This window comes from Bombus pyrosoma, linkage group LG8 (assembly GCF_014825855.1).
Source record: "Bombus pyrosoma isolate SC7728 linkage group LG8, ASM1482585v1, whole genome shotgun sequence".
In the NCBI taxonomy this organism is placed as follows: domain Eukaryota; kingdom Metazoa; phylum Arthropoda; class Insecta; order Hymenoptera; family Apidae; genus Bombus; species Bombus pyrosoma.
In genome coordinates, this window is record NC_057777.1 from 4790717 (window position 1) to 4818081 (window position 27365).

The 27365-nt window shown below is 36.7% G+C and overlaps 1 protein-coding gene and 1 long non-coding RNA gene across 2 annotated transcripts in view; one reads left to right on the forward strand and one right to left on the reverse strand.

The window, feature by feature from the left end:
- LOC122570196 overlaps positions 1 to 27365 on the reverse strand; it is an 85809-nt gene that overhangs the window by 1613 nt on the left and 56831 nt on the right. The window lies entirely within an intron of this gene.
- The window catches only part of LOC122570189 (homeobox protein Nkx-6.2-like), a 47727-nt gene continuing 45092 nt past the window's right edge, over positions 24731 to 27365 (forward strand). Inside the window, exon 1 of the mRNA XM_043732200.1 lies at positions 24731 to 26030. Within this exon, the coding sequence (XP_043588135.1) occupies positions 25292 to 26030 (739 nt within the window). The 5' untranslated portion in view covers positions 24731 to 25291. The remainder of the gene's footprint in view (positions 26031 to 27365) is intronic.

The window sequence follows — 27365 nt, forward strand, 5'->3', positions numbered from 1 at the left end:
AAACAATGTGTTGAAAAAACATAATTGAGCCGAAAATGATCAAAAATATGCAGCAGGAAGTAATTACAAAGCATTCCTCACTTTCAAATGAGTTTTAAAATATCTACGATATCGGTCCCTATAGTATTAAAAAATATTGAAAATATACGAAAGAGATGTTCGCAATCAATTGATTTTGAATGAGAATCGGTCAGTGACAAATCGCAGGGAGTTTATCCATTACAGTGCAAGACAAATTGACGTAGCGTAGCCGAAGGACCCTCTTAGGTACATCAGTGGCTGACAAACTGGTCAAAGCCCTCTTACAACCCTCTCGGCTGCCAAATTATCGGACTCCTGTGGACAGCGAACCCATTTATACTGTCCACCAGCTAAGACATAGTAGGACCGGGGATAAAGACGATCCTGCAAGACGAATCAATCGGTAATCGACCCTCAGGGCGCTACGATTTATCGACAGAACTTTAAAGTAACACGGAACATTGACTGAAACCACTAATGTTACGTTTTGTATCGATCTACTGTGGGACACTTACCACAGAATACTAATATATCATGCGCATTGTACGAAACTTTTTGAAATTATTGTTAATACCGCGAGTAGATTGTGAGTTCTTCTGCAGATTCATATTTTTTAGAATACAATTAAAAAGGTAGAAAATTTCTTTACCTAGCAAGTATTATAGGAAGCACTATGTTTTGGATATTTTATATATCTCTTCATATTATGTATATTCTATGTAATTGTACACTTTCAAATATTCCTATAACTGCATAGAAACCCGCAGTCTATTAACGAGACACAACTACCGTGATTATAAAGGTACAATTTGAAATCGATGCGTAAATGTAGATAGAAATTACGAAACATTTATTTTAAATAAATATATGCTTACTGTCAGCGAAGAATTAATACACAGCACGAATAGTACAGTCTTAAACATACAATCAGTGCTAAAGATGGCTTCACTGGATATTGTGACACATAATACGTGAGTAATAATTGATCGTTAAAAAAATTTTAGTTTGTCGTTGTGAATGGAATCGTTCTAAAGAAAAATTAAGGAATTTCAGATTTTATTCGTAGAAGGATTAACGAATTTCTAGTCTGATAAGAGGAATGTGTAAATATATGTATCAGAAGAACGCACGGTTGAGAGTGCGAAGTAAATAAGGATAAAAATTGTAAACCGAGTACCTTTTCATGGCCAAGGAGCTGAAAGAAACAAACATACTACTTTTATTTTTATTATTTTTATTATTATTATTATTATTAACGAATTTCAGATTTTATTCGCAAATGTAGCTGGAAAGGGAATTTGTGGAGATTTTACTTTTCGGAAATAGCGCCAGTTAATGACACGACTGTTACAGGCCGGCGTACGAGACAAGAATAATGAGATACGTAATTCCGGGCCGTGTTACGATGTTATAAAGTATATCGTGAAACGACTTTGTGATCAAAACGTAGTTAAGGAGCGTGCCGTTCGAGATTGCTAAATGCTTTCATAAAGGAGAAACCGATCTTTCTGAATTAACGAGATAAATTGTTTTACCTTGAAAAAAGCTGAAACGATTCATTGTTTATCAATAGATACTATAGAGGTACAGTAAAGAATGCAGTTTGTATCGAATGTATAATCTTCGCAAGAATATTCAACTCTGTGATAAAAGAATCTCTTTTTTGTGTGTCTGCAGATTTTGACACTTAAAGATAATTAATTACCGACAAAATAATTTAGATTATACATAGGTAAAAAGCCTGTTTCTTCGTTGTATTTCTGGTTCTTCCAAAATTCTAAGAGAACCCTCCAATATCCGGAGACTGTACAATGATTCAAAAATTCAACATACGCGTATCAAATAAATTTATTTCTTCGCGTGTATATTTAGCGTATTCGAATCTCGATATCCAAAACTATATTCAAATATTCAATAACGATTCAAAATCTCGTATACAATTTACGAGTTATAACATGAAGAAAATAAAAAAAGAAAAAGAGAACAGAAATATAGAAGGATACGATTCATCAACGTCGAAAAAGGAATTCATCGGCAAAGAATCCGTATCAATCGTTTAAAAGAAGGTGAAACCACCTTCGGAGGAGGCAACGATTTTCATTCTCACGCGGCAACCAGAACAGAGGATCCAAGGAAGAAGGTAAAGAGATTGGGGCTTAAGCCGGCAACAATATGGCCGAACGGAATGGAGTGAAACGGTCGGGGCTGTCGGATGGAGTGAGTACGGTCGACAGTAGTTGGTGGGCTATAATAACGTATAAAGTAATTAAGGACATCGGGCGACAGCCTGGAAAAGGGTAGGGAGGCAGGGACGTGGCGCGGGGAGGGGAAACGGACAGTTTAGGGAATGCGACATTTACATAGTAATTAAATCGCGGGAGCAAGTGGGACCGTTGGGGAAGATACTGGTGCTCGAGCAATTACAGACGCATTAGATTGCGGTAAGCACTTGTTTATGGCCTACCCGGCGTCGCTTCACTCGACTACTCGATTCTGTTCACTCGTTCACATCGTAGTTTCACCTTTATACTCGTCCACTTTTTCCCCGAACGACTCTCTTCTACTTTTACAACGATTAACCTATCCCGCTTCGTATCGGTATCGCCGATCGAGGGAGACTAGGTGAAGTTTGTTTAGTTTGAGAAACAAAGCACAAACGTTAATGCTTATGCAAATATGTATGCATTTCTTTTAACGTTGGAAATTGGACTTGTTCATGGTTGGAGAACAAGATTATTGGTATTTTAGGTAAATTAGAAGTTGTGGGAGGAAGAAGATCATATCGACTTCAATTTTCGAACGATTAAGCTGTTCCTAATTCCATTATTCCTGTGAGCACTGCAAAAGGGGGAGAGATATTTTAAGTTTGTTTCGTTTGAGTCATGAATCTCGATGTTAATCCATTAAGCGAAGATGAATTAATCTACTAACCGTTGGACGAATTATCTCGTCGAATTGATAATCTCTCGCGTGTATATATAACGATTATTTTCTTTGTTATATCACCTATCTGGCAATTCTAATATTATAAAAAGATTGATACATCCTAAAAATTGGTCCGAGTTAAGATCGCGATACTATAGCTGTCTAGGTTGTCCGTTTAAGTAGAGGACACTAGATAGATCGCTTAAACTCGTTCTATCTTCCATTAATAAGTATAAGTACATTTTTAAAAAAATATATTATATCTAGTTTGTATAGATATTTTTATCGTTCATCGTTGGAGACAGAAAAATAGAAGAAAGAAATTGTCCCTAGAGAAATATTATTAGAAGGGGATTACACGACTAGAATTTTGGATGGTTTTATTATTACAACAACTAACACGTTTCAGCTTATTGACTTCGATTCGTCTGTTGGTAGAAATGTATTCGGGAGCCAGCAACCAGTAGGGTACAAAATAGACTAACAATAAGCTTGTCTCCCTTCCTTTGATCGTGTGTAGCCCCTCCGTCCTCCCCCTTGTGCAAATAGATCGAAATATTTATTTGAAAAGCGCAGTCACTGTTCAGGAAGAAGAACTGGTTCCACCAGAAAATCAAAAAAAGAGCAGCAAATTTTATCCCAAGAATATTATACATTTAATCGATCCTTAATAAAAATATGTTACACGGTTTAACGATTGTTCGTTAAAAAATATTGCAAAGAAGAAGCTGTAAAGATAATAAAAATTCAGAAATTTGCAAATCTTCAATTCAAATTTCTCTGAATCAAAGGACTTTTATATAATCAATAGACTATTATAAATATTCTATATAAGCGTATCAATAATTTCATTAAAATAATTCACAAAAATTAATTTAAATTCTATAGTCTTTGAAAATCTTTCCGTCAAATTTTAGATATTTGTTAAAACAGATTCTTTGGAGAAAAGATAGAAAACGATAGAAGACAGAAAAAGAAATGGAAATGTATGATTTTTAGATGGACAAGATTGATTCGTTTGCGATATTCGTGCGGCACTTGCCGACTCAGTGTTATGCTAACAGCTGGCCATCCCCAAGGGTCCTTTCTGGTTCGTTTAGCATCGCGCGAAGACAACCATGTGTCATCGTTGTTGCCGCGCGCTAATTGAATATCGCACCCTTACACAGGCTGCCATTTCATCTCGCGGCGATAGAGCTTTTAAGTAAAATTTCATTTCCATTGAATCGCCCATTCCTCCTATGGAGAACAGGCACCGACTTTGTTTATGATCCGAACGAATAAAACGATCGTTTCAATTAGTTAATTGAGACGGCGAGCGATCCGCCCGCCGCGATCCTCGTTCGCCAATTTTGTTTGTCTCAAAACGAGATACAATTCGCGAGCGAAAGAAACACGTGAACCAAGAGGATTAAAAAAGGAAAGAGTACCTTGAGTAAATTGGTAGAGATGTAGCAGACATAGCAGACACACCAACACTCATAAATATTCGAATACTTGGAATTTGGAATCTGAACTTTATCAAAATGTACAAATTAATAATAGATTAGTAACTATATTTTGAAAATCCTTAAATAAAAAGAATAATATTAGTCCAATAACATTTTTCAAATTATATTCTCCTATTTTCCCTTTCATTTACTCTAAACCTAGTTAATTGAAGAGAAAAGACTTCCTATTCTCGGACTCAAAACCAAACAATTAGTTGTAAATTACAATTACAGCCTCAGTTTATTAAGAAGATCAAAAAAATCTTATTTCCCAGCCATAAATAACAACCTACCCTACCTAGCCTCTCTTCTAAAGTAATATTCGCCAGTGAGAGGAACGCACTGCCTCAAAAAACAGAATTACATACTAAAATTATCGATAAAATCGAAAGAGTTCTTAATCTCGAGCCAATAGACACCAACCTAACCTATCTAACCTCTCTTCTAGAGAGATATTCTTGTTCGGTAAGAGGAACTACTTCCTGAAAAACACCATTATAGACTCAACCTATCAATAAAATCAAAAGAATCCTTAATCTTTGTTCACGGGCAACAACCTAACCTATCTAACCTCTCTTTCGACAGAAATATCGTTCGGAAAGAGAGCAAGGCAGGATCTACAGAGCGAATAGAGCGTCTAAGCGCGGGTGAGACGACAGACACGGCGTATTCGAGGTTGGAAAAGGGCATAAATGTCCGCGATATAATAGAAAGAGAGAGCCTACTGGTAACTGGATTACCATTGGAAAAGGACGGATATAAAAGGGACAGGGGAGTGCAGAAGCTTGACGCTAGCTCGAATGACTTTGCAGGCAACAATCGAGGGAGAAAGGTGGACGCATAATGGTGAGAGATCAAGAACCATAATAGACCGTAGGGTATACGCGGCGGGGCACCAACTGACTGACTGACTTATTTGTATTATGGCATTACAGAGGCAACCCTATATCCGGGGCACAGAATTCAGCCGACACGGCGATGACGAGAGAGACGGCGAGGGACGCCCATGCAGTTGACCTGCGCCGCCTAATTTGACGCTTTAACCTATTGTCGATGAGCGCCGCTTTCAATGGGGCCCAACTGAAAACGCGTGGTTCTTCTCTTTTGGTTCCTCTACTGTCGAGAAACGCGAGCAAAATGTGGAATTCCATGTATATACCGCGTTTGAAGCAACGTGGTTTCCACTGCCACGACTGCATCTGGAAAAGAGACCAGCAGAGCGTCCAGTGATCTATTTGATCAATTTGTCGATTTTGAAAGAGGATCCTTTTGGTGTAGAAATATTATAGGGTTCTGCTTCTCGAGTTTTGATTTAAGTTTTCACTTATTGGTGGCGCTAGTTGAATGGTTATTTAGAGTGGTGATTCGTTTTGGAATTCATTGAAAGTTCGGTAAGGTTTTGGACAGGTTATGTGATAATTTGTTTCATCAGTTTGACAATGTTTGAAAGAAGGTCTTTGGTAGTAAAATCTTTCTGTTGTGGAAATATTATAGGGTCTCGCTTGTAGAATTTTGACTTAGGCCTTCATTATTAGTGATGCTACTTGAATGATTAGTTAGAGTGGTTTTGGGATTAATTGAACGTTTGTTAAGCTTTCGAAGAAGTTATGTGATGATTTGTCTAATGAATTTGACGATGTTTGAAAGAGGGTCTTTGGTATAGGAATATCATAGAGTTTTGCTTTTAGAGACTTAAGCTTATTATCGGTGGTAATTTTTAGAATGTCTTAGAGAAATTATACATAATTTTATATGTAACTTAATGTGAGTTATAGCTGGATGAAGGTTGAGTGGAAGAGTTCTAGGGTTGAGATTGAATCAATCCTGAGTTTCGTAATAAATGGATAATTGAGACAATGTTAGTTACGAGTCAGAATTAAATTTAGTTAGATTTTGAATTAAAAAGGTAATGAAGGGAGATAAAGATTGAAGTAAAGAATGAATTAGGACTAAAATTAATTACAAATTAAGACTAAGTTGTAATCAGATATTGTTAAAATACGAACAAATTCAAGTAAAAGGTAAAACCATTTACATTATACTTGTATCTAAATTAAAAAAATAAGCTTATGTTAAATCTTGAATTGCATCAATGATAAACATGAATTAAGTTCAGTCGACCATATTAAGTCAAGATTTCTTTCAAGTATAAGCTAAATGCTATAAGCCGAACATATACAAAGAGGAGATTAAGCTTTGACAAATTTTACAACCGCTGGTATCGCATGCGGAATTGATACAATCTATCGTACGTGACCGATGTTGATTTTACGGGGATCTTGGTTAGGATCGTCGTTAGGTTAAAATGAACGTAGAGAACAAGGGAAAAGGAATTATGACTCGTATATCTTCTTTGAACGCGAAATATCTCGCGCGTTGGATACGCTTTGAATATCCTGTCCATAGCATCCTGATGTCGTCGGCCATTTTATTATACCTAATAAAAGAATAAATTACAGCTTATCGTTCCATTTAAATATGCAACAGAAAATCTATATTATCTGCAATGCGTATTATCTGTAATAAACCGGATATGCCGTGCGTAAATATTTCTGTAAATCATACTAGCAATAGGGGAAAATGCTTTTCATGATCTGTTTTATTATTTTAGCAATGACATATCTGATTTTTGGCAATTTTCGAAAGGAAATCATTAAAGAAATTACGTTTAATATAATCACAATATTGTTTACTTATGAATTATTGACTGTGGAGTTTTATATCTTTGTATCTTTCGTTTCGTGACTATATTTATATTTTTCATCATTCGTTTTATCCTTCTTTACAACGATATTTATGCCTTTTAGTAATTTTGAAAAAAAATTGCTTTAGAAATTACATTTAACCCTCTGCAATTAGAATATTATTTACTTCTGAGTAGATTGCCATTTTTTATGCAGATTCATATTTCTCATGACCTGTTTTATTATTTGTTTACAACGACATTGTTATTTTTTTAGCCAGTGTTCAGTAACTCTAATCATAGATGCTTCAATTTTATGCAAATATCGCATAACAGATGCAGTTTATTTCTCTATCTTTACATTTTTCCTATTTGACTGGAACGATGAATACCTCATCGTAGATTTCGTTATGCTATTTAGGAGGAAGTGAATTCCTTCACTTTTGTATGATTAATAGACTTTCTTGGAATAAATTAATGCTACAAATTCATATTGCCTACAAAATGTGGCTCCTTAGTTACGCTTTTCCTCTTCATATCTCAAGTTAACATTGAACTAATCTAACGTTTACATAAACTTGTTCGAATGTTAAATTCATACTTTTCATCAAGTTTCACGATGCATTTTCCCAGTTGAAACTCATAAAAAAGTTAGGCGAATATCCGGACGATTCATCACGTCGAACAACGAAGTTCTAACAATTTTATTAAAACACTTCTTAATATTCCACACACGTGTATCATGGCAAATTTCTTTCCTCTACGAAATTTCTTTTTCAACTTCTTCCTTTAACAATTGGATATTGGAAAAAATTTAAGATAATGATATCCACGTGCTAGCGCGAAACTTTGGAAAAATAGCGTTTCACGTCGACGAGCTTAATGGAATTTGTAAAAGGAATAATTGCAGGAAATCGTAGGATCATGGAAACTTTAGAACAGATCGTGCTTGAAAACAGATTGCCATAATGGAGTGTTTTCGAACGATTCTGGAACACGACAGAAGTTATGCTAGATAATTGAATAACCAAATAAAAGGGATTGATAAGATAGCGAAAGGCCTGAAGTATTGACTTGTGAATAATATAATATCGTGTTGTTATCTGTGTAATAATTACAATTCGAATGATATAGAACAGTGAGATTGAAGTAAAAAAATTCATTCGCTATCATCTATCAAATATATAAATAAATGAAAAATATTAGACGTGAAAAACTGGAACTAAACTAAAATTCCTATTGACATTACTATATTCATCTCAATTTCATGTTAATTCTACGTTCCAGATTTTCTGTTAAATATTTTTTGAACATTATTTTCTTTTTTCGCTCGAAACGAAGATAGGTATGAAGAATTCGAAGGAAATAAAAAATCTCTGAGTCTCTCAATTATACCAAAAAATCCCAAAGAACTACATTTATCGTCTAAAACGTAGTCGTCGTAGTCGTAAGCCGCGTTCTCATAATTGTAGAACCTCTTCTCGAATAATTTTTTGTTTCAATTCTATGCTTAAGATTTTGCCAAGGTTTTTTTTTCCAAAAGTCGTCTTCTTTTTCTGTGTTGGAACGAAAGCGAGATTGAGATCTAACATATTCAAGGATCGCAACCACAATGCATTAAAGATCTTTCATTTTCCCAGTTGTACCAAAAACCTCGGGGAAAAAAGTACCTTTTATCGCGTGGAACCGTAGTTCGCTACCTTAGGCCACGTTCTCATTAGTGCAGCACCTATTCTCGAGCAAAATCGCTGGAAAATCGATGACGCCACGTCGTTCCCAGAACTGATTTGCGAGATAAAGGCCAGGTCTCGATCAGAGGTATCGTTAATACAGAGAGATTATACGCATCTGCCGTTCTCGAATGCGTGCTCGCGCGCGCGCATTGTGCGATCTGTGAAGCATCTTGGCGGATGTTACAAAACCCTAACAACAATAATGATGTCGATTTTCTGCGTGCACGGCCGTACCATCAATCATCGACTGGTTATTATTTAAGCCGCAACTTGACGCCATAAATACGTCGTTAGAGCCTAAGTCCTCACCGTCCGGGGAACAATGTTGTTCGCGATGACATTGATGCATTGGACCTCATCTTTAGCCTAGCGTTACTTATTGCACCCGCTGTTGGGAAGGTGAGATATCTCGACGGACAATTAAACTGCCTCGAGGCAGTGTTCAGGTCACGTTTTTCGCCAGTTTTCAACGACACTCGCCAGTTCGTTATGTGACTATGCAGTTATAAAGTTGGTTAAAACGTAGACTGTCGTCGGTGACTCATGTTTCGTCAAATTTTTTGCAACGTATAAGATAAGGTAAGTTTCATGATGATCGAGGGGCAGTTAATCCTTTTCTTCAGATACCGGCAAATAGATTATATACATTGGAAAAGAGGAAAATGTTAGAAAACTAGCGTGTATGTTTGATCACTATAGAACTAGCGTAATAGAGCAATTTTATTATACAGAAATTAGCTGTATTGGAAAGTAGCGATCACTTGAACTCACGTTATAGGGTTTGGACAAGGTTCGAGCAAGATTCGGGTAAGACCAGTTCACATTCTTACTTGTTTCTTCTTTACATCGAATACGGATACAATTTTCTTTTTTTACGTAAATTGAAAATTTAAGGTCTACTCTATTCTATATAGTATGTTACCAATGTACCAATTGTACTTCATTCTTCGTGCATTGCTGCACGAAGTCCAATTACGTCCTTCATGAATGGTATTTTGAGAACTTGGTGAAATGTCTGGTTAGTGATATACCAAGCAACATTTGTCGTGATTAGAAGAGTAAATAGAAATAAAATCAGTTTCCTATGGTAACTTAATCAATTATTGTATCCACAAGATAAACCAAATATGATAAAAAGTTCGCGAAATAAAAATATTCTGCCTTCAAATTAACATACCTCTGTATTTCTACATCTTCAAAATTCTCATAAATACACAAAAATTCTAACAGTCTAGTTATGATATGTAATACAGAAAGAGAAGAAATTAACCGGCAAACTGGAAGCAAGAAAACTATCAGAATCGACGATCGGTCCGCAAGATACGACGTTCGTGAAAGCAAGCGGTGGAAACGATGACCGAGACACGATTGAAGGGTCGTGCAAACAATTAAATTTCCGATGCTTTATTAACATTCACGCTAATATAGCAATAAATTCGCGCGAAGTAGCTAGCGACCGGTTATAACCGGGATCGATACGCTTTGTATATCGTTTCGTAACGGCCAGTCGATAGTATATTATGCAAATATTTAGCTATTAATGTTTTCTTTATGACACACGCAAGTAATTTGTTTCGTAATTAGTATTTAGCGTAAGAGTTATTCGTTTGGTAATTACGCGTGGCCGCGCCCGCGTTTCCGGAACTTCCGCCGATGCGAATCCAACAGTTTTGCATACAATTTTCATTAGTCCATCGTTGTGCATTAGAGGTTAATGCGATTGGTTAAATATTGGAATTTACACGTGCTAAACTGGCGAATCGCAGCCGGAAAAGTGCCGGTCACTGCGTTCCCAAACGGCCAATTCCAGATATTCCGTCCGCAATGTTTGCTTTCGATTACGTTTCCCGTCGATCGTTTTGCGTCTTCTAATTGGCGATTACAACAATTAGATTTAACGATCGCGTTGTGAGAAATTATTCGCAAATTGTTTCGCGTCAGTTATTTTTCTTTTCTTTCTTTTTCTTTTTTTCTGTAATTGCAACGTGGTCAAACCTTAAATCTGCTTGTTTTCTTGATATCGGCAAAGAAATGGATAAAAATTATGTATTATGATTGCGAGCATCGAAAACAAGACAGAGCATCTGTATTTCATAATTCTCTTGTTTCAACAATTCATTATCCTTTTTTCAAAATATCATTTAAAAAATATTTTTCGCTTGGTATATGTTGTATTATATATTGGGGTTCATCGACCACATCAATGAAATTTATTTATTCAGAGAAAGAAATAATATGCTTAATAAATCTATTTTCAAAACAAGACGCAACATCCACATCTTGTAATTTTCTTTTCTTAATAATTTCTCATCCCTTCTTTAAGATATTCGTAAAATCTTCTTTTTAAATTGTCGAACGACAAAAACGCTACCCAAAAGCCGTAAAATATAATCCATAAATCATAAAATCTGCAAACTATTCTTTTGAAATAAATGTTCCTTTTAGATTTCTATATTATTTGAGTGTTTCTTCCAAAAACACATGGTTTATATATCGGAGCGTTAATTTTGACAATTTTGATGGTTTGATGATCACTTCCAAAGACTATTTGGATATTTCTGCCAGAAGGAATGCGATTTATATCAGACAGAGTCAACTTGCCCTAGAAAGACACGATTTACGTTCTCAGTCTCAATTTCTCTAATTATAAGATATTTCATAATCTCCAAATTTTTTGAAATCATAATTTAGTGACTCAACTTAACAATTGAACAATCCCATCCAAAAATTATTCCCATATTTCACCAAAAAAAAAAAAAAATACAATTTACATTCTCAATCTCAAATCCTTAATCATAAAATGCTTCACAATCTCCAAATTTCTTCGAAAATGTTACAATTTCTATCTTCCTTATAGTAATTTTAGTAATGCATTATAGTAATGATAATCTAGTAATTCAATTTAGTAATTTAATAATTGAATAATCCCATCCAAACATTGTTTCCACGTTTCATTCGAAAAAGATACGATTCACACTCTTAGTCTAAATTTCCCTAATCATAAAATATTTTGCAATCTTCAAATTTCATTCTCACTCGAAACAATAAAATATTTCCTTGTTTTCTCATATTCATTCTAAAACGTAGGAAAAGGCGTAATGGGCGAGTCAACGGTAAACTCACATATTTTCGTGGAAAACGAAGGATCTAACCCCGGGATGTTGTTCTCCATCGTAGAAACAGAGTCGTAACGTTAAGTGAGAGAGAATAACACAACGTTTACTGGGCCGGAATAAATGTAAAAATAAACGAGAGAGATCGGGGGCGAAGTAAACAGGACGGGCCAGGGTATTTCGCGATAGTCAGACTGAAATATGCAAATGACGGCGTGTGTAGTAACACGGGGATAAAGAGGGTTGCGCACGTGATACCCGGACAATTCGAATCTTTTGTACGCGACGGGGCCCAGCACTCGAATACGTGATTTACCGTCAAATTTCACTGTAAACGACGAAAGAGATTCTCGGAAGTTATGAAACTCTTTTCAGTTTCTTCGCGAATTTGCGCAAACAAAATGCAATTCTTAAAAATACTATACTATACTATTCTTAAAATACTATTCTTAAAAATTAAACGAACCCTTTTCAGTTTCTTGGTATTATTTTCGGAAATAAAACTACGATTTCCTTTTATCTCGGTCAATACTAATCTACTTTAATGATAAAAGATACGACTTTGATGTCTCTAACGAGACATTCTTCGAAGCAATGGAACTCTTTTCAGCTGGTTCGTGAGTTTGCACAAATAAAACGCGACTTTTGGTATTATTTTTGGAAATTAAACTACAACCTTCTTTTATCTTAGCGAAAACTAATTTTCTTTGCTGATAAAAATTCCGGTATTACTATTTTTAAGAATCAGACTGTGACTTCCTTTTATTTTGCTTGTAATTAGACTGTAAGCGTAAACATTCATAACAAACATAAATGCATATTTCTATGAATTTAATTAAAGAGATGGAACCAAAATAGAGATTTGTTTTATCTACTATTATAACGAGTACTTTGGGTATTTTAGATGTTTTACGTATATTCTGTACATTTCCACACTTTTACAAACATCTACAGTCTAATTACGATTAATCGACATTTAGATTTAATGACAATGAGAATTGATTTTACATTGGAAATTCCTACTGTTAAAATACAATTTCGTTTAATAAATTTCGCAATCGCATGATCACGATTCTCTTACGTTATAATCTGTTCTGATCTGTTATAATTTTCTTTACGACAATACAAGTTCTTTTTACTATATAATCTCCCAACAAAGAAGATGATTCTGTGGCATCAAGACCTGTACTCTGCTCTAAAAACGAAACATTATTAAAACATTAATTAGTTGCATAATCATTTTTTTATATCTCAGAATATCGATAAACAAACAACGTTAAAATTATGAGAAAAGGGTCCTAAGCAATTTGACGACATTTTCACAAAGAAGCTAAACACAGAAACGAATAACACGCGCGTAAAAACATAGAAAGAAAGAAAGAAAGAAAGAAGAGGAAAAAAAAAGAAAACACAAGGTTCTACAGTGGCCATTTCGAGGATTCGAAAAAGTCGGATAAGATTTTTTGACTTCGACTTGGTTCAGGATCCATGTACCCGGTGTTACACGCCGTTCAGACGTTCCTGTGAAACTATTTCATTGAGCAAATTTAACGCTAATACTGTCCAAATACGACAGGCCCATTGTTGGGGTCCCATAAAGGGCCACAAGGCAGCAATGGCGCAGCTGCTGCTGATTCGTGAGGGCCGACAAACAGGCTTAAGTCTGCCTGTCCTTTTTCGGTCTATCAGTCAGGTTCGAACATTATGTCGGTCCATTCACACGAGATATCTTCCGCTGCCCGGTGGCGACGTTTACGCTACTCAAAATCTGCTTTCCACTCGCTTTGCATGCGCTTATCGTTTGTCACCTGATGATACGCCCGACGGATCTTAAACGATAGAAGATCGACCGCCATTTGTCACTGATCTGTCTGTTCCTCTTTTTTAATTCTTCAGAAAAGAGGAAGAATCTTGTGGTTCGAGAATTTTCAAGTAAAAGGCAGCAGCGTTTTAAGTGGTTGCCATTGATACGGTTAATGCTGTTAGAATGGCCGAAACGACTAATTTGACAGATTTATAATTCTTTAAAGCATGAGTCATTTGGCAGTTTCGAAGCAGAAGGAAGTCGCGTTCTAAGTGGTTGCTGTTTATACGGTTAATATTGTTAGAGCCATGAAGGTGACTAATTTTATAGATTTATAATTGCATCGTGCATATCGTTAACGTTAATACGACTATCGATACGAAATCAATTAAAACATCGCAGTATGGTCGTCCAAAAATTTCATAGCCAAAAATTTCCCACCGCCTTCGATTCACTTAACACTCGTCATCCTCCGAAACACACCATCACCCATTCACCTAAATCTCCATGCTCGCGATGATGATCACCATACTGATCGCAGCTAAGAAACCAAATCGTCCAAGCCCTCTGAACGATCTTCTAAACTCGCTTGAACCATCCTGACGCGGTTCGAGCACAAAAGAGGTCCAGCTAGAGGATCTCTTTCGAAAAAACGAAACAAAATTCCAGTCCCCCGTATAATAGGCTAATTATAATTACCAAGCGTCCGGTGGGGCTACCTGCTATTCTGTGATCCAAGCTAAGCCGGAAATAGAGGGAGCTGAATGGATGATTAATAACGTTCTACGAAGACCAAAAGTCCACCGCCATCGCGAGCTACCTTACGATCAAACGACCATATAGTATACTTAGCTTAACCCTTGTATGGATACCGTTTCTATGCATCCCTTAACAATTTTTTATCTCCTTGTGGAAATACTGGAAAATTAGACTTTTTTGTTCATCTACGTTTCGAGCATTAATATCGTTGTTATTGTTATATATGTAATTTATGTTGCGATATCTTTATTACGTTAAAATTCTTATTATTAACATCAAGTATTTACTTTATAACGTTTTACGATTAATGTTATACGAAATTCTCATTAATGTTATTATTAGATATTAATTATTTTAAATGTTTTGAACATGTACGAAAGATTCGAATCTTTTACTTGCACACTTGTTTGAGGACAAAGATGATTTTGCATGGTCAATATTTGCCTTAGCAATTTCAAATATTTCCTTTAAAAATATTGAAAACGTGTTAATTACTCCTCCCAAAGATTTTAAGAATATTCAGTCAGATAAATTTGTAATAAAAAGGATTCCTGCCCAGCTTCCATCTCTTTATATAATTATGTCTATGAAAATATGAATTTGTATAAACATCCATTCACCACTGTTGTATTTAATTTTCCTCTCTGCATATTATCAAAGAATTCTTTCAAATTCATCGATACTTTCTTCGTTAAATTTAATTCGTATACAAATAAATAAGAATTAATTATTTTCACCTTCGATTAAAAGCAAGAAATTGAGTAGAAATTTAATAGAATTTTAATAGAAATTCAATGAAATTTAATTGAATTCAATCGTCGAGCTTCGGAGGTCGAACAATACTGCGGATACTCTGTAAAGTCTCTGGCAAACGCGTAGAAAATAGAAAACCGTAGCCCTCCCGATTATCGATTTTCGCATTAGGTCGCGATTGGATAGACTTTCATTAATATTGTCCCCGAAAGATCATCGCATTATCGTGCTTCACAGTCGTCACCCGTTTCGTTCCGCGTCGTTGCTTCCTTCGGGATGGTCCCATTAAACCCGCCTCTCTGCACGCTGAAACGACTCAATTCTTCCATTTTAATCTTCCTAAGTAGCGACTGGACCCAATCGAAACCCCTTGCAATCGTTGAAATCGCTAATAATTAGAAACACAGAACCGTATATTAAATTATAATCGTCACTTGCTATATGATTGTTGTCTATTCGCCTTTTTAAAGGAATTTTTATTTGTGATCCATTCGAAGCAATCGTTTAAATATAAAGAGATTAGTTGGTTTTAATTTGTTTTATTATTTACCATTAGCGGTAAATGAAAGAAATTTTCTCTTGCTCGATTTTTATACGGAGAAATGAACGACACTTTTGTAAGTTATATCAATGCGATGGAGTCATCATTTTTCCCTTTTATTTCTGAAATAGTACAGCGTGTCATTTCTAATTAACAGTAACATGATCATATGTACAAAATTTGTGCTTATAACGACGCAACGCAATTAAATTGAAATTTTCAATTAACGTTACTTTTTCTAACAAAGTCAATGTTATATAGAAATCTTATGTTTGTAAGATGTATGCTCATTTTTGAGTGTCAATTGCGTATAGACATGCGAAGAAAAATGAAACGAAAGAAAAATTAAATTATTAGAGGGGAACTATGCTGCATATACACGGCCATGGCATCATCTGGCGTGGAACACGCGATGACACGGATCAACGGTGGGCAAAAGGATCGCGTTGCATGGCTAATATAATGCAATCATCGGCGTGTAATGATCGGGGCACAATGGCCGGCCGTGCAAAATGCTTTTCTTCTTCGTTTTCGTCCGACGGTTTTTCCGTCGCGCGTGACACTACGTGAGCCGTTTGTAAAAGCCGATGACGCGTGAAATTAGCGAGCATTCATCAGGAGGGAGGAGAAGGTCTGCTCGATTATGGCTTTATGTCCCGTAAAACGAGACGGGATGGAAGGAAAGTTGGTGAAAATTAGGGAAAATTCTTTCGATTTCGATTGGGATTTTTTGCTTTACTTTCGTGAGAGGGAAAGAGATGTTTGAGTTTTTTTTTTTTTAGATAATGATCAGTTACTTTGGCGATTTAAATAGGATACGATGATACTATGCTGATTGGATCTTTCTTTTATTTGCTTATTTTTATGGAAAAGATCTCTGTAAATTTAGGGGAAAGCTTCTGTAAAATTGTAACGTTACAATTACTGCTTTTTGTTTCCCCTTTTTAAAAACTTGATTTCGATTTTTGTATAATAATTTAACGGTTTAATTTGGCAAATTGAGCGACAATAATACTATGCTGACCAAATGCCTTCTTTTACTTTTTTTTTTATAAAAAAAGTATCTTTAAAATTAGACAAGACATAAGATTTTCCAGACTAATACGTTTACTTTGGTTACAGGTAGATTTTACAAGTGAAGATTGTTAGTTTACAAATCTGTCTCTATTACGACAGAAACATGGTACATAAGTAGAAACACAATACTTAAATATGAAAGAAAACCTGGATTCTAGATAACTTGTACCCCTGTACTCACGTCCCTATTTTCGCCCTATAATCTGTCCCATCGTTTCGACTATTATAGTATAGTATAAAGGACATCGTTGAAACGTTCGAACGAGGATCGAATCCCGCATGAAAAATTAGCCCCGATCTCGTGAACGTTAGGGAATAAGTGTGTCCAAAGACGTAGAAGACAGGCAAATGGAATAACGGATGGATTCAGAACGTTCGAACAACAAGGAATATTCAAGGGGGATCGTATGTGAAATTTTGGAAATTTATATTCGACTCGCGATTACGCGTCTCATGATCACGTCGTGGTGGTAGTTCGTGGAAGAGAAGTTTTGCGAAATCGTTCTCGTCGAACTTGGCCGGACTTTTCCATAGGCACTTGTGGACCTATCTGATAATGCGTTTCCGCTTTCTTCTTTTCCCCGGCATAGTAGTTCGAAACAAATATTTCGCGAAAGAAATAGGGAGCGACGAGACGTGTATGGGGATCGTTGTGTACCGAAGGGGATAGAAGAGTATCTTTTTCGCGGATCAGACGACAACGTTTACGATCCTGTTTTTAACGCTGGAATTATTGCTTGTAACAACATAATATGACGTATCTGCAGTGGCGAGCGTGTAGATATGGAAATTGTTACGCGACGACTTAACTATGATATAAATTGTATTACGAAAAGCTTTATCCATATTTTCTTTATAGGACCAATAGGTACCTACTATATAGGATGTAAAGAAAATAGTTTGAATTTCTCGATGGGACTCTAGAATGTATTGTTTCTATTTTAGAGTATTATAAATATACAATGACTTTCGAAATTTAATTTCCAATAATAATTAGATAAATAAATAGATAAAATCAAGTAGAACTCGTGCTATAAAATCTTTCTGTATTCGTACGTCCGTCACTACGAATGTATAATAATATTCAATATGTTTAAGTTATTAGTTCAAAGTATCTTTTTCATAAATAGTAAATTTGTAATTAGATGGAAAAAGCAGAAAATTGTTCCTTGTGTAGGTACCTTTAATACAAATAATACGCTTTCAATTCCGATATATTTTAAGAAATTCCTATTACAACTTTATATACATTCTTCAATTTGAATGACTTCAAAAATTCCCACTGTAATTTGGTCGATCTCCCAAATCCAACGCTCAACTCCAAGAACTCAGAAAACTCATAAAATTCATTTCTCTATCCACGGATAGATAAATAATTTTCCACATCTTCCTATATTTTCTTAATTACAAACAACTTCGAAAACCATACTTACAAATCTAACAAGCCTCTAATGCCTGAACCACAAACACCCTAATTCATTCTCTCCTCTTTACCAGAAACATCCATCTTCGAGAATCAAAGTACACTTCCGTTTAGGGGACAGAGCAAATGGTTCGATTTGCAAATGAATTCGCTAATCGCTAAGCGTTAAGCGTTTCAATTCGTCGCGAAGACCCAAACGCGGGCGCGAGTCCATTAATCGAGGCCGTCGAATCGTTACATCCTCTAGAGAGAGAGAGAGAGAGAGAGAGAGAGAGAGAGAAAGAGAGAGAGAGAGAGAGTGAGACATACAGAGAGAAAGAGAAAGACAGAGCAAGCTTTATTGCCGGTTGATCGTCGGTAACGATGTAATTTGCACTGATTTTATTGGTCCAAACTAACCCTTTTACGGGTACTAATTAATAACCTACGATGATTCAAAAATAGATTTTTAGAATAGGTAGAAGAATACATATTACTTAACGCGACGGTGTAATTTGCACGGATTTTATCGGTGCGAATCATCCCTTTGTATAGATATACAATAACGTATGGTGGTTTAATATAAGGGGAGGTACCGGAGGTGTAGCTCCAATTCTTTGATAAAACTTTATACTGATAATGATAAAGTTTGCAAAAATTCAAGCTAACGACACCTGTCTTTTTCCATGGTTGGAAGTCCATGGTTAATAGTTGCGGTTAATAGTTAATGGTTTATTGCTATCTTTTATTATTTACTGTAATGCCTTGCATTTAGGCTGCGGATCTTCTTATTATACTTGTCATATTATTTACTTATCCTACGTATGTTACATCATATTGCGTCACGTGTTAATTTAGTGGTTAATAATTTACAAAATATTTAACATTAATCGTCTGTAGTGAATTTATACAACTTCTACAGTGATTACATAAACAGTATAGGTACATACCACATACTTTCCAACCAAGTGTTTCTTTCATCAGCTCCTACATTTCATTTACGTAGTATTTTCATTTAACGTAAAAATATTACCTAAATGATACGAAATTTAATGATACTCGCGCCGAATTGATTATAGTATATTACTACTATAAGAGATACAGGGAGCAAATACTTTCTCTAGCTATTGCCTTTTAGCAATTTTCCTGTAGCTAGTAAGAATTGTATTCTTAGTAGTATACTTACGCTGTATATACCTTTCGATATGTTTTTTCATAATGTAAACAGGAAGCTAGGATGAAGAAAGCGGATGAAAAAGGGTGAGAGAACACGATGGAGACATGGAAGAGGCGCGTAATGACTTTCTATAGGAGGAAGGAGATAAAACCGAACGATGGGGGGCAGTCCTTAACGAGAAATTTATGCTCTGGTGTTGCCACCGCGCCGCGGATTACGCCGACGGAAACCGCGATTCTTTTCGAATTATATTCAAAGCGAATGGACGTTACGTTGCCTGTATTTACTTGTATTATAGATATACATATACGTGTATAGATGCGTGAACGCGTTACGTTGCCACATAAATGTGTTTTAGATTGCGACTTGTGCCTGAAATGAACTGTTTAACTCTTTCATTTCTCCAGTGCAAAGACCGCGGTCGTCATTCGCGAAATGGTGAGTAAGTAACTTAACGTAGACTAAGGTGTAGACTAGCTACACGATATAAAATGATATAAGAAATTATTTCACAGATTTAACAATTGAACAGTGGAATAATTCGACGCAAAATTATTTATTACATTTAAATGGACTAATGCTTAATTACTTCAAAATAACATCAGCTAAATATGGAATAAGATAATTCAAAGAAGAGTCATTCGCATATTGAAACGCTATGTGGTCATCTACGGATTTAATATACATAAACAATAATTTGAATAACTTAAGAAGATATGTCATTTATTCGATATAATATGTGCGCTATATGAACTAATTATTGTAGTTAGAGAAATGTCTATATGTGGTTTTAAATTAGGTAAATAACAATCAGGTATGATTTTCATTTTAGTTAATTTTATTTTAGAGATAACAACGGAATAAAATAATTCTTTATTTTAGTTAACACTTTCGAATAAAATAGCAAATACTTTGCATTTTAATATCAACTAGAATTTTAAATATTGTAGCTTGCTTACCTTGAAATTGCAAATATAATTGAATTATGTTGCTATCTGGCCGGAACAGAAGGTTCGGGGAATTTTGTTAAAACCAATTTCGATTTCGATTTCGATTGTGAATAAAATAATACGTTCAGCCGTATCAAGAGTCAATGTATGTTTGCATGTGTATTATTGAAATCATCTTATTTAAACAGAGGATCGACAGATTATTTTCCATAATTGAAACGGTGCTATCGAACAGAGTCATAAAATGCGCCATATGCCGCGTCTTCATGAAGCGTCGCGCTTTTATCGCGTATCATTGTCTCTATATTATTACATCGTGCTGTATCGCGACCATTTAATACGGATTATTACGAGAACCGGCCCTAATAGATCCGTATCGACCTCAATTGCCCGACCCTGACTCTTGTTCCTGATAATAAATCAAAATTAGCTTCAGGTAGATAACGAAACAATATTTGCCGAGTATTCTTTTAATATTATGCGCGATTTAATGTTATATGTTCTCTTCTATTATTTTTTGATTTATTAAACAATATTATAATCGAAATAAAATTTAAAACATACTGGTTTATCATAGTCATATAGAATAGTGGAAAAAGAATTATATTTTATTAGATTTTCACATCTTCCTATTCTTATATGATTTTTTAATCTTTAAAAAAATTACGATTAATATTGAATTTCCAGGAAATACAAATTTATCAAATTATTCAAAATAATAGGGAAAAAATTTCTAAATGTTCTTTCTTTTTTTCTTTAATATCTTTATTTTAAAAAGCTACTAAAAGGAAAACAAAATAATCACACAGAGTGTATCAACGAGGAAAAACATCCACATCCGGCAATTTCGTGCCTCTAGGAATTCCCCTTCTCAAAATGTCATTCACAAAATCTTCTTTTTAAACCACCGAATAAAAGAAACTTCCTGGCATATAAAGAAGCAATACACTCGACAAATATAATCCCAGAACGAGAGGAAATAACCGCGTCCTATAATTTTCTCGCTTTGACGAAATATCGTTCGTAAAATCTTGTTAAACTATCGAGCAAAAGAAACCACCATAAATAAACAACATATCGAACAAACCTAAATTCAGAACAACAAAAAGCTCGTCGAATCTACGATTTTCTAGCAATACCCATATCCTACGATTTTCTTGCTTAAATAAAATATCATGCGTACAATCTTGTTAAATTATTGAACGAAAAAAAAGTATCGTAGCAAAAGAAATAGGATACCGAACAAATCTAAATTCAGAAGAATAAAAAGCTCGTCAAATCTACAATTTCCTAAAAACACCTACACCTCATAATTCCTACTACTGCTATTCCCTCATCGAAAGTATTCACAAAGTTTTCTCCTTGAACCGTTGAAAAGCAGAAGAAATACACTGCAGAGGAAGCAATACAGTGCAGAAATCTAAATGGAGAAATAAACTTCCTCGGTTAGAGGCAAGTCCATCCGACGATAGCTGGTCTGACGGAACCACCCCCGGAATCAATATGGAGAATACCATCTAACCATTGTAGCAACATATACCAATAGTAACATCAAATCTCTATCCTCCCCTCCCTTCACCTAAAACCCTCCAGTTCAAAACAATTTCGCCGGGAACGATGCCTCGCCGTCCATTATCCGTCGATTCGACATTCGACGAACCTCTCGCCTAACATAACGCCAGCGAACTGAAGCTTGGAGGAGGGAAATGGGGGTAGCCAGCAGTCAGCCAGCATAAATTATTCATCCTTCGGTTGGAAAACGAGCGAAAGGTTCGTCCGGTTGGCTCGATCATTAGATTGGTCGAACGCCAGATCTAGCTGAACCCCAGATACCAGAAACAAATGAAGATGGTTTGGAGCGAAGGATGAGCGTAGTTGTAAAAGGATAGAGAGAGGCAAGGAGCGACATTAGTTACGTGATCCTAGTGGCAATGATTTAGCCGGATGAAGTAAGCGAATTCTCGTTGACACGTGCATCGCCATACGTAGGAGCAAGCCAAATGGACCATCGGGAGCAAATAACTCGATTTGCTCGGTCTACGCGTACTTGGCTGGCTGAAAAGCTGGAGACTCGTCCGGTCGGAGTGAACCGGCACAGAGATGGTGATACATATAGGGTGGCTAACGGGATAATGATACAAACATCGGTTTTTGTTTGTCGAATCGAACAACGTAGGATCTTAACGAGACAACATTTCTTTTAATTTTTCGTTAGAGCACGCATACGAATATTCTGATTTGATTATTCTGATTGGACATTTCGTTGGAAATTTCAGGGTGGTTTTGCAGATACGAGAAGCAGCGTACGTTGGGCTTGATACTTTATGTTTTATGCCTTGTACATACTTTGTAGATACTTGGTCAAATACTTAGATCGGAAATGAGAGAAAATTATGCTACAGGTGTACCGTCGTACCAGATGTGTATCATCGTATCGTAGGCTGATGTATAGACTCAACAGAATCTTAATATTTTCCACTTCGAAGCAACCAATATAATTCGCTACAGCATCATAAAAGTCAGTATCCTATTGAACATCCTGCATATACTTGTTTCGTAATACATACTTCATGAGTTATAACAGACACACTTTATACTTTATATCTAATACCTGGACAAAATACATGAATCGATAGCTGAGGAAAAAATCACGTTACGTATACATAGATACGTACGTATCGTAGTATAATAAACCGACCTATAGACCCGACGAAGCCTTAATCTTCCCAGCTCGAGGCAACAGCTACGACACGATACGCTACAATTAAAACGAGTATACCCTATTGACCACCCTGTATATACCCCGAAAAGACATGGAAAAGAGAGACGGAAAGAGGGGTGGTAGGGCATACGCAGGAGCGTGAAGGGGTGGAAAGGAAGAGGGCGGCGGAAGCAAGGAAGTTATCGAGGCGGTAGTGTCACCATAGTCATACAGAGGTGCCCAGTTGTCGAGCAAACTAGCGGAGCCAGTCAGGCAAACAGCTCAGCCGGAGCCAGGGGGCTTCCTAGCCTCGGCCAGCCAACCAGCCAGCAGCCAGTAAGCGGAACACCAAGCGAGTTCTTGTTTTATTCAGTCGGGATCATAAATTACGAATTTAAACACACAATGAAAGACGCTTAACAAGAAGCTAACGCGAGATTGAGAGGCCCCGCCCGGAACACCTCTTCTTCCGGAGGAATGAGCCGAGGTTGGCCAATCCTGGAACAGAACCGCCCTTCGATGTTCAGCCGACCCACCGTTTCCACGCCAATCCACTTCGTTCGTTCGTTGCACAGCCGGCTGTTGGATCGACCTATCGGAGAGCCGAGAGAACCCGAAACCAAAACCCGAACCAAACACGAAGCACCTCGACCATGCTTCGAGCGAGTTAAGTCGGATCGGACGAGCTTGGCTCCCGATGCACCCCAGTCGCATACCACTTGGCGAGCCGAGTCGCTCGGCTACTACCCCCTTAACAAGTTAGTATAGTGTACCCAACGATCGACGTGATTTCTCAATCATATTTTCCGAGATGTCGTACCTTAAGTGATATTAAGCGTGCATGATTCGTGAATTTGCAGGGTATCGGTTTGTTATTCGGAGGCAAGGATTTCGGTGGATGATAGAGGAGTACAGTGGTGAAAACACAAGTTGTTGAAGTTTGGACTTTGGGAAAGGGGAACATCTGGGGAGGAAAAAATTTAGTGAGATAAGGACTTTGAACGAAGAGGATTGGACCAGAGGAAAAGGAAAAAATCTTTGCGTTTGAGAAGTCGGAGGTGGACAGTTTATATTGGATCTTAGGGGGAGAGGAAAATCGTATTGGAGAACACAGCGATGGAAAGTTCATGCTGAACTTTAGGAAAAGGAGAGATTTGTATCGCAGAGTGCAGTGGTGGAAGAAGGGATATATTGGATTTAGAAGAAATTAATTTGTATAGGAGAATAAATTTGTGGTGGGGGAAGATTGCATTAAACTTTAGAAGGAAAAACTTGGAGTAGAGAGCACAGTGGTGAGAAACAGATCAGTTTGCATTTCTTGGGAAAAAGGGCGGATCTTCGTTGGAGAATGTAGTAGGAAAAAAGGTCATTTTGGAATTCAGGAAAGGGAAAACTTTTCATTAGAGAACATAGTGAAAAATTTATATGGAACTCTGGGAGAAAAGAAAGTCATATTGTAGAATTTAGTGGTGAAAAGAAGGTTATTTTGGACTTCAGGAAAAACAAATTTATGTTAAAAAACACAGTGGCAGAGAATTTACATTGAACTTGAGAAAAAGAAGAAATTGGAGAACATAATGGGAAGAGTCTTGTATTGAGCATTGAGAAGAGAAAATTTAGATTGAAACGCAGTAGTCTTCGAAAATTATTTTGAAATATTTTGTACGAGAAAATATCTTGAAAAGTCAATTTGTTCACCTTTTGTTAAGAATCCATTAACGTAAATAAAACTATCGTCCACCAAATTTTGGATATTTCGATGAAATAATTTTTCAAATCTATTTATCTAGTATTCCAAATTAACGTTGAACTCTGGAGAACCTTAAAGTAGCCACACGTGCTAAATAAAGCTAACGCCAATGATAATAATAATCAAAAATAACTCCTCCTAAAAAGAAATATCCCTACAAAACACATTCTAAAATATCCTGAAGATAATATTTCGAAAAACCAAATAAATCACATTATGGGAGCGCAACAAAGTGATCGGTGAGGAACCAGTCCACCGCCAAATCGTGAGTGATTATGCTTAGTGTGTACCAGTGACCGCGCTCCAAAGTGCTCGAGCCGCCCATCACCTGCAAACGATCTTATCGTTTAAACCCCGGTTTCCAGTCCCGGCCGAAATTTTCCGCTCATTGCCGAACTATGCGTGGTGCGAGATGGTGTGTTCTCTGACCAACAATAACAACAACAATACAAGTGGTAAGAGCTGCACGGACACGGAGCCCTGCACGGACTTGCAGTCTCGTTCGAGCCCAGAGGCGCAGCCAGGCGAGAACATGTCGTCGTTGAGCGACGCTCACAGACGGAACAGTCACTTGGAAGGCGACAGAAGTTCGTCTGCGGGTTCATCTCTGGGCTCGTGTTCGCCGCCTCCTGCATCCAGCCATTCGCCACCGCCTCCTAGACCGCCCTGGTTGCACGATTTTCACGCAGCAGCCGCGCCTCATGTTCTCCAATTTTTAAATCTGAGCGCCGCCGGTGGAAGCATGTTGGCCAGTCAGCCATTGGCAGCGTTGCACTCTATGGCTGAACGAAGTCACCATCAGCAACATCAGCAGCACCAGCAGCAACAACAGCAACAACAACAACAACAGGTTCATCATCAACAGCAACAACAAGCTGCCGGGATTCACTTGCCCAGGATCAGCGTTCCATTGTCTACGATCACTCAAGGGCAGGCTTCACCCACTGGAAGTGGAAAACATAGTCCTGCCACTTCTATCACCTCCGTCGGAAGCAATCCGCATGGCATCGACACGATATTGTCGCGGCCGGCGGCCACGCATCCTCAGGCGCCTGTGTCCGCCACACATGCCGCGCTCCAGCCGACGCCGCACCCCCAACACATGACCGCGCCGAGGTACGGCATGCACGCGGGATTCACCGCATCGTCGGGTGAGTATTTTTCCTTATTTTCCCCAGTCTTAATTCACTTTTATTTCGGTCTTATCTTTGTTAGTTTCATTGAATTTCTGAGAAGGCTTCGAGAGTTTGCAATTCTTTAATTCATCGATATGGGGGAGGGAGTATAGGGAGGTGGCAGTATAGGGTACAATATAGGGTATAATATAATATAGATGATGTAGATTCAGCAATAGCTCCGTTGTACAGGGATTTGTAAGTTGAAATTTTAGGGTTGATAATGGTTATGAACGGGGAGAACGTAAGAGATACAGAAATCTTAGAAAGAATTGTGCCAATTAATTGCACAGGTACATAATGTAGGGGAACATGACGCATAGAACATACGCGAGATTCACCATCATATCGTAAGATGAGTATTTTTCCTTATCTTTTCTAGCCTTTTTCAGTCTTATTTCTGTTGCTGTTATTATGCTTCTGGGAACGTTTTGCGAGATTTGGAATTTCTTAATTGATCGACATGGAAATGAGAGTGTACCTGTGAAAAATATATATTTTCAAGTGTATACGGCAGAGAACAGAATATAACGTAAAAATAGTTTCATTATTGGCGGATCTGTAAGTTAAAATTTGGGATTTGGAAGGTTTTAGAATCGATAAGGATTGTAAGAGGAGGGAATTTTAATGATACGCACAAGTTTCAGAAATGATTGCTCTGTACCAGTGCATAGCGCAAGGAAGTATAATGTATGCACGCAGGATATTGTCGGATGAGGATTTTTATTCATTTTTTCCAACCTGTTTTTGATTCTATTTAAATTTGCAGAGGTTTATAGAAGTTCGGGTTTACAAATTTTTAAATTAATCGATGCGAGGTATGACTGTGAGAATACTTGTGAAAATAGATGATGGCGAAGATTTTGGGGTGTAGAGTAGAGGAAATAGAATATAATACGAAGGATATAGGTGTAGAAATAGTTTTGTTGTGGGAAGATTATATAAAGTTGGTATTTGGAAGATTTCAAATTGATAGATAAAGATTGTAAACAGGATACTGTGAATGTGACAGATATAAAAATATTAAACAGGAAAGAAGATTATGGTACTTGATGTTTAGGGGACGTATAATACACACGTATTCATAGAATTTGTCTAAGCCAAAGGCAAATCATGATTTGCGAACCATGATCGCCAAATTATATTGAACGATAAAAATTCAATCGAGAACAACAGTATCCAACTTAGAATAATAATTGAAAAGAATTTCATGGGAAGAACGTGCAAGATTCATTTTACACGATTTTTATTCCAATTTTATACAACGCGGATATTAATATCGTGCGAATTAATTTCAATAAAATCAAAAAC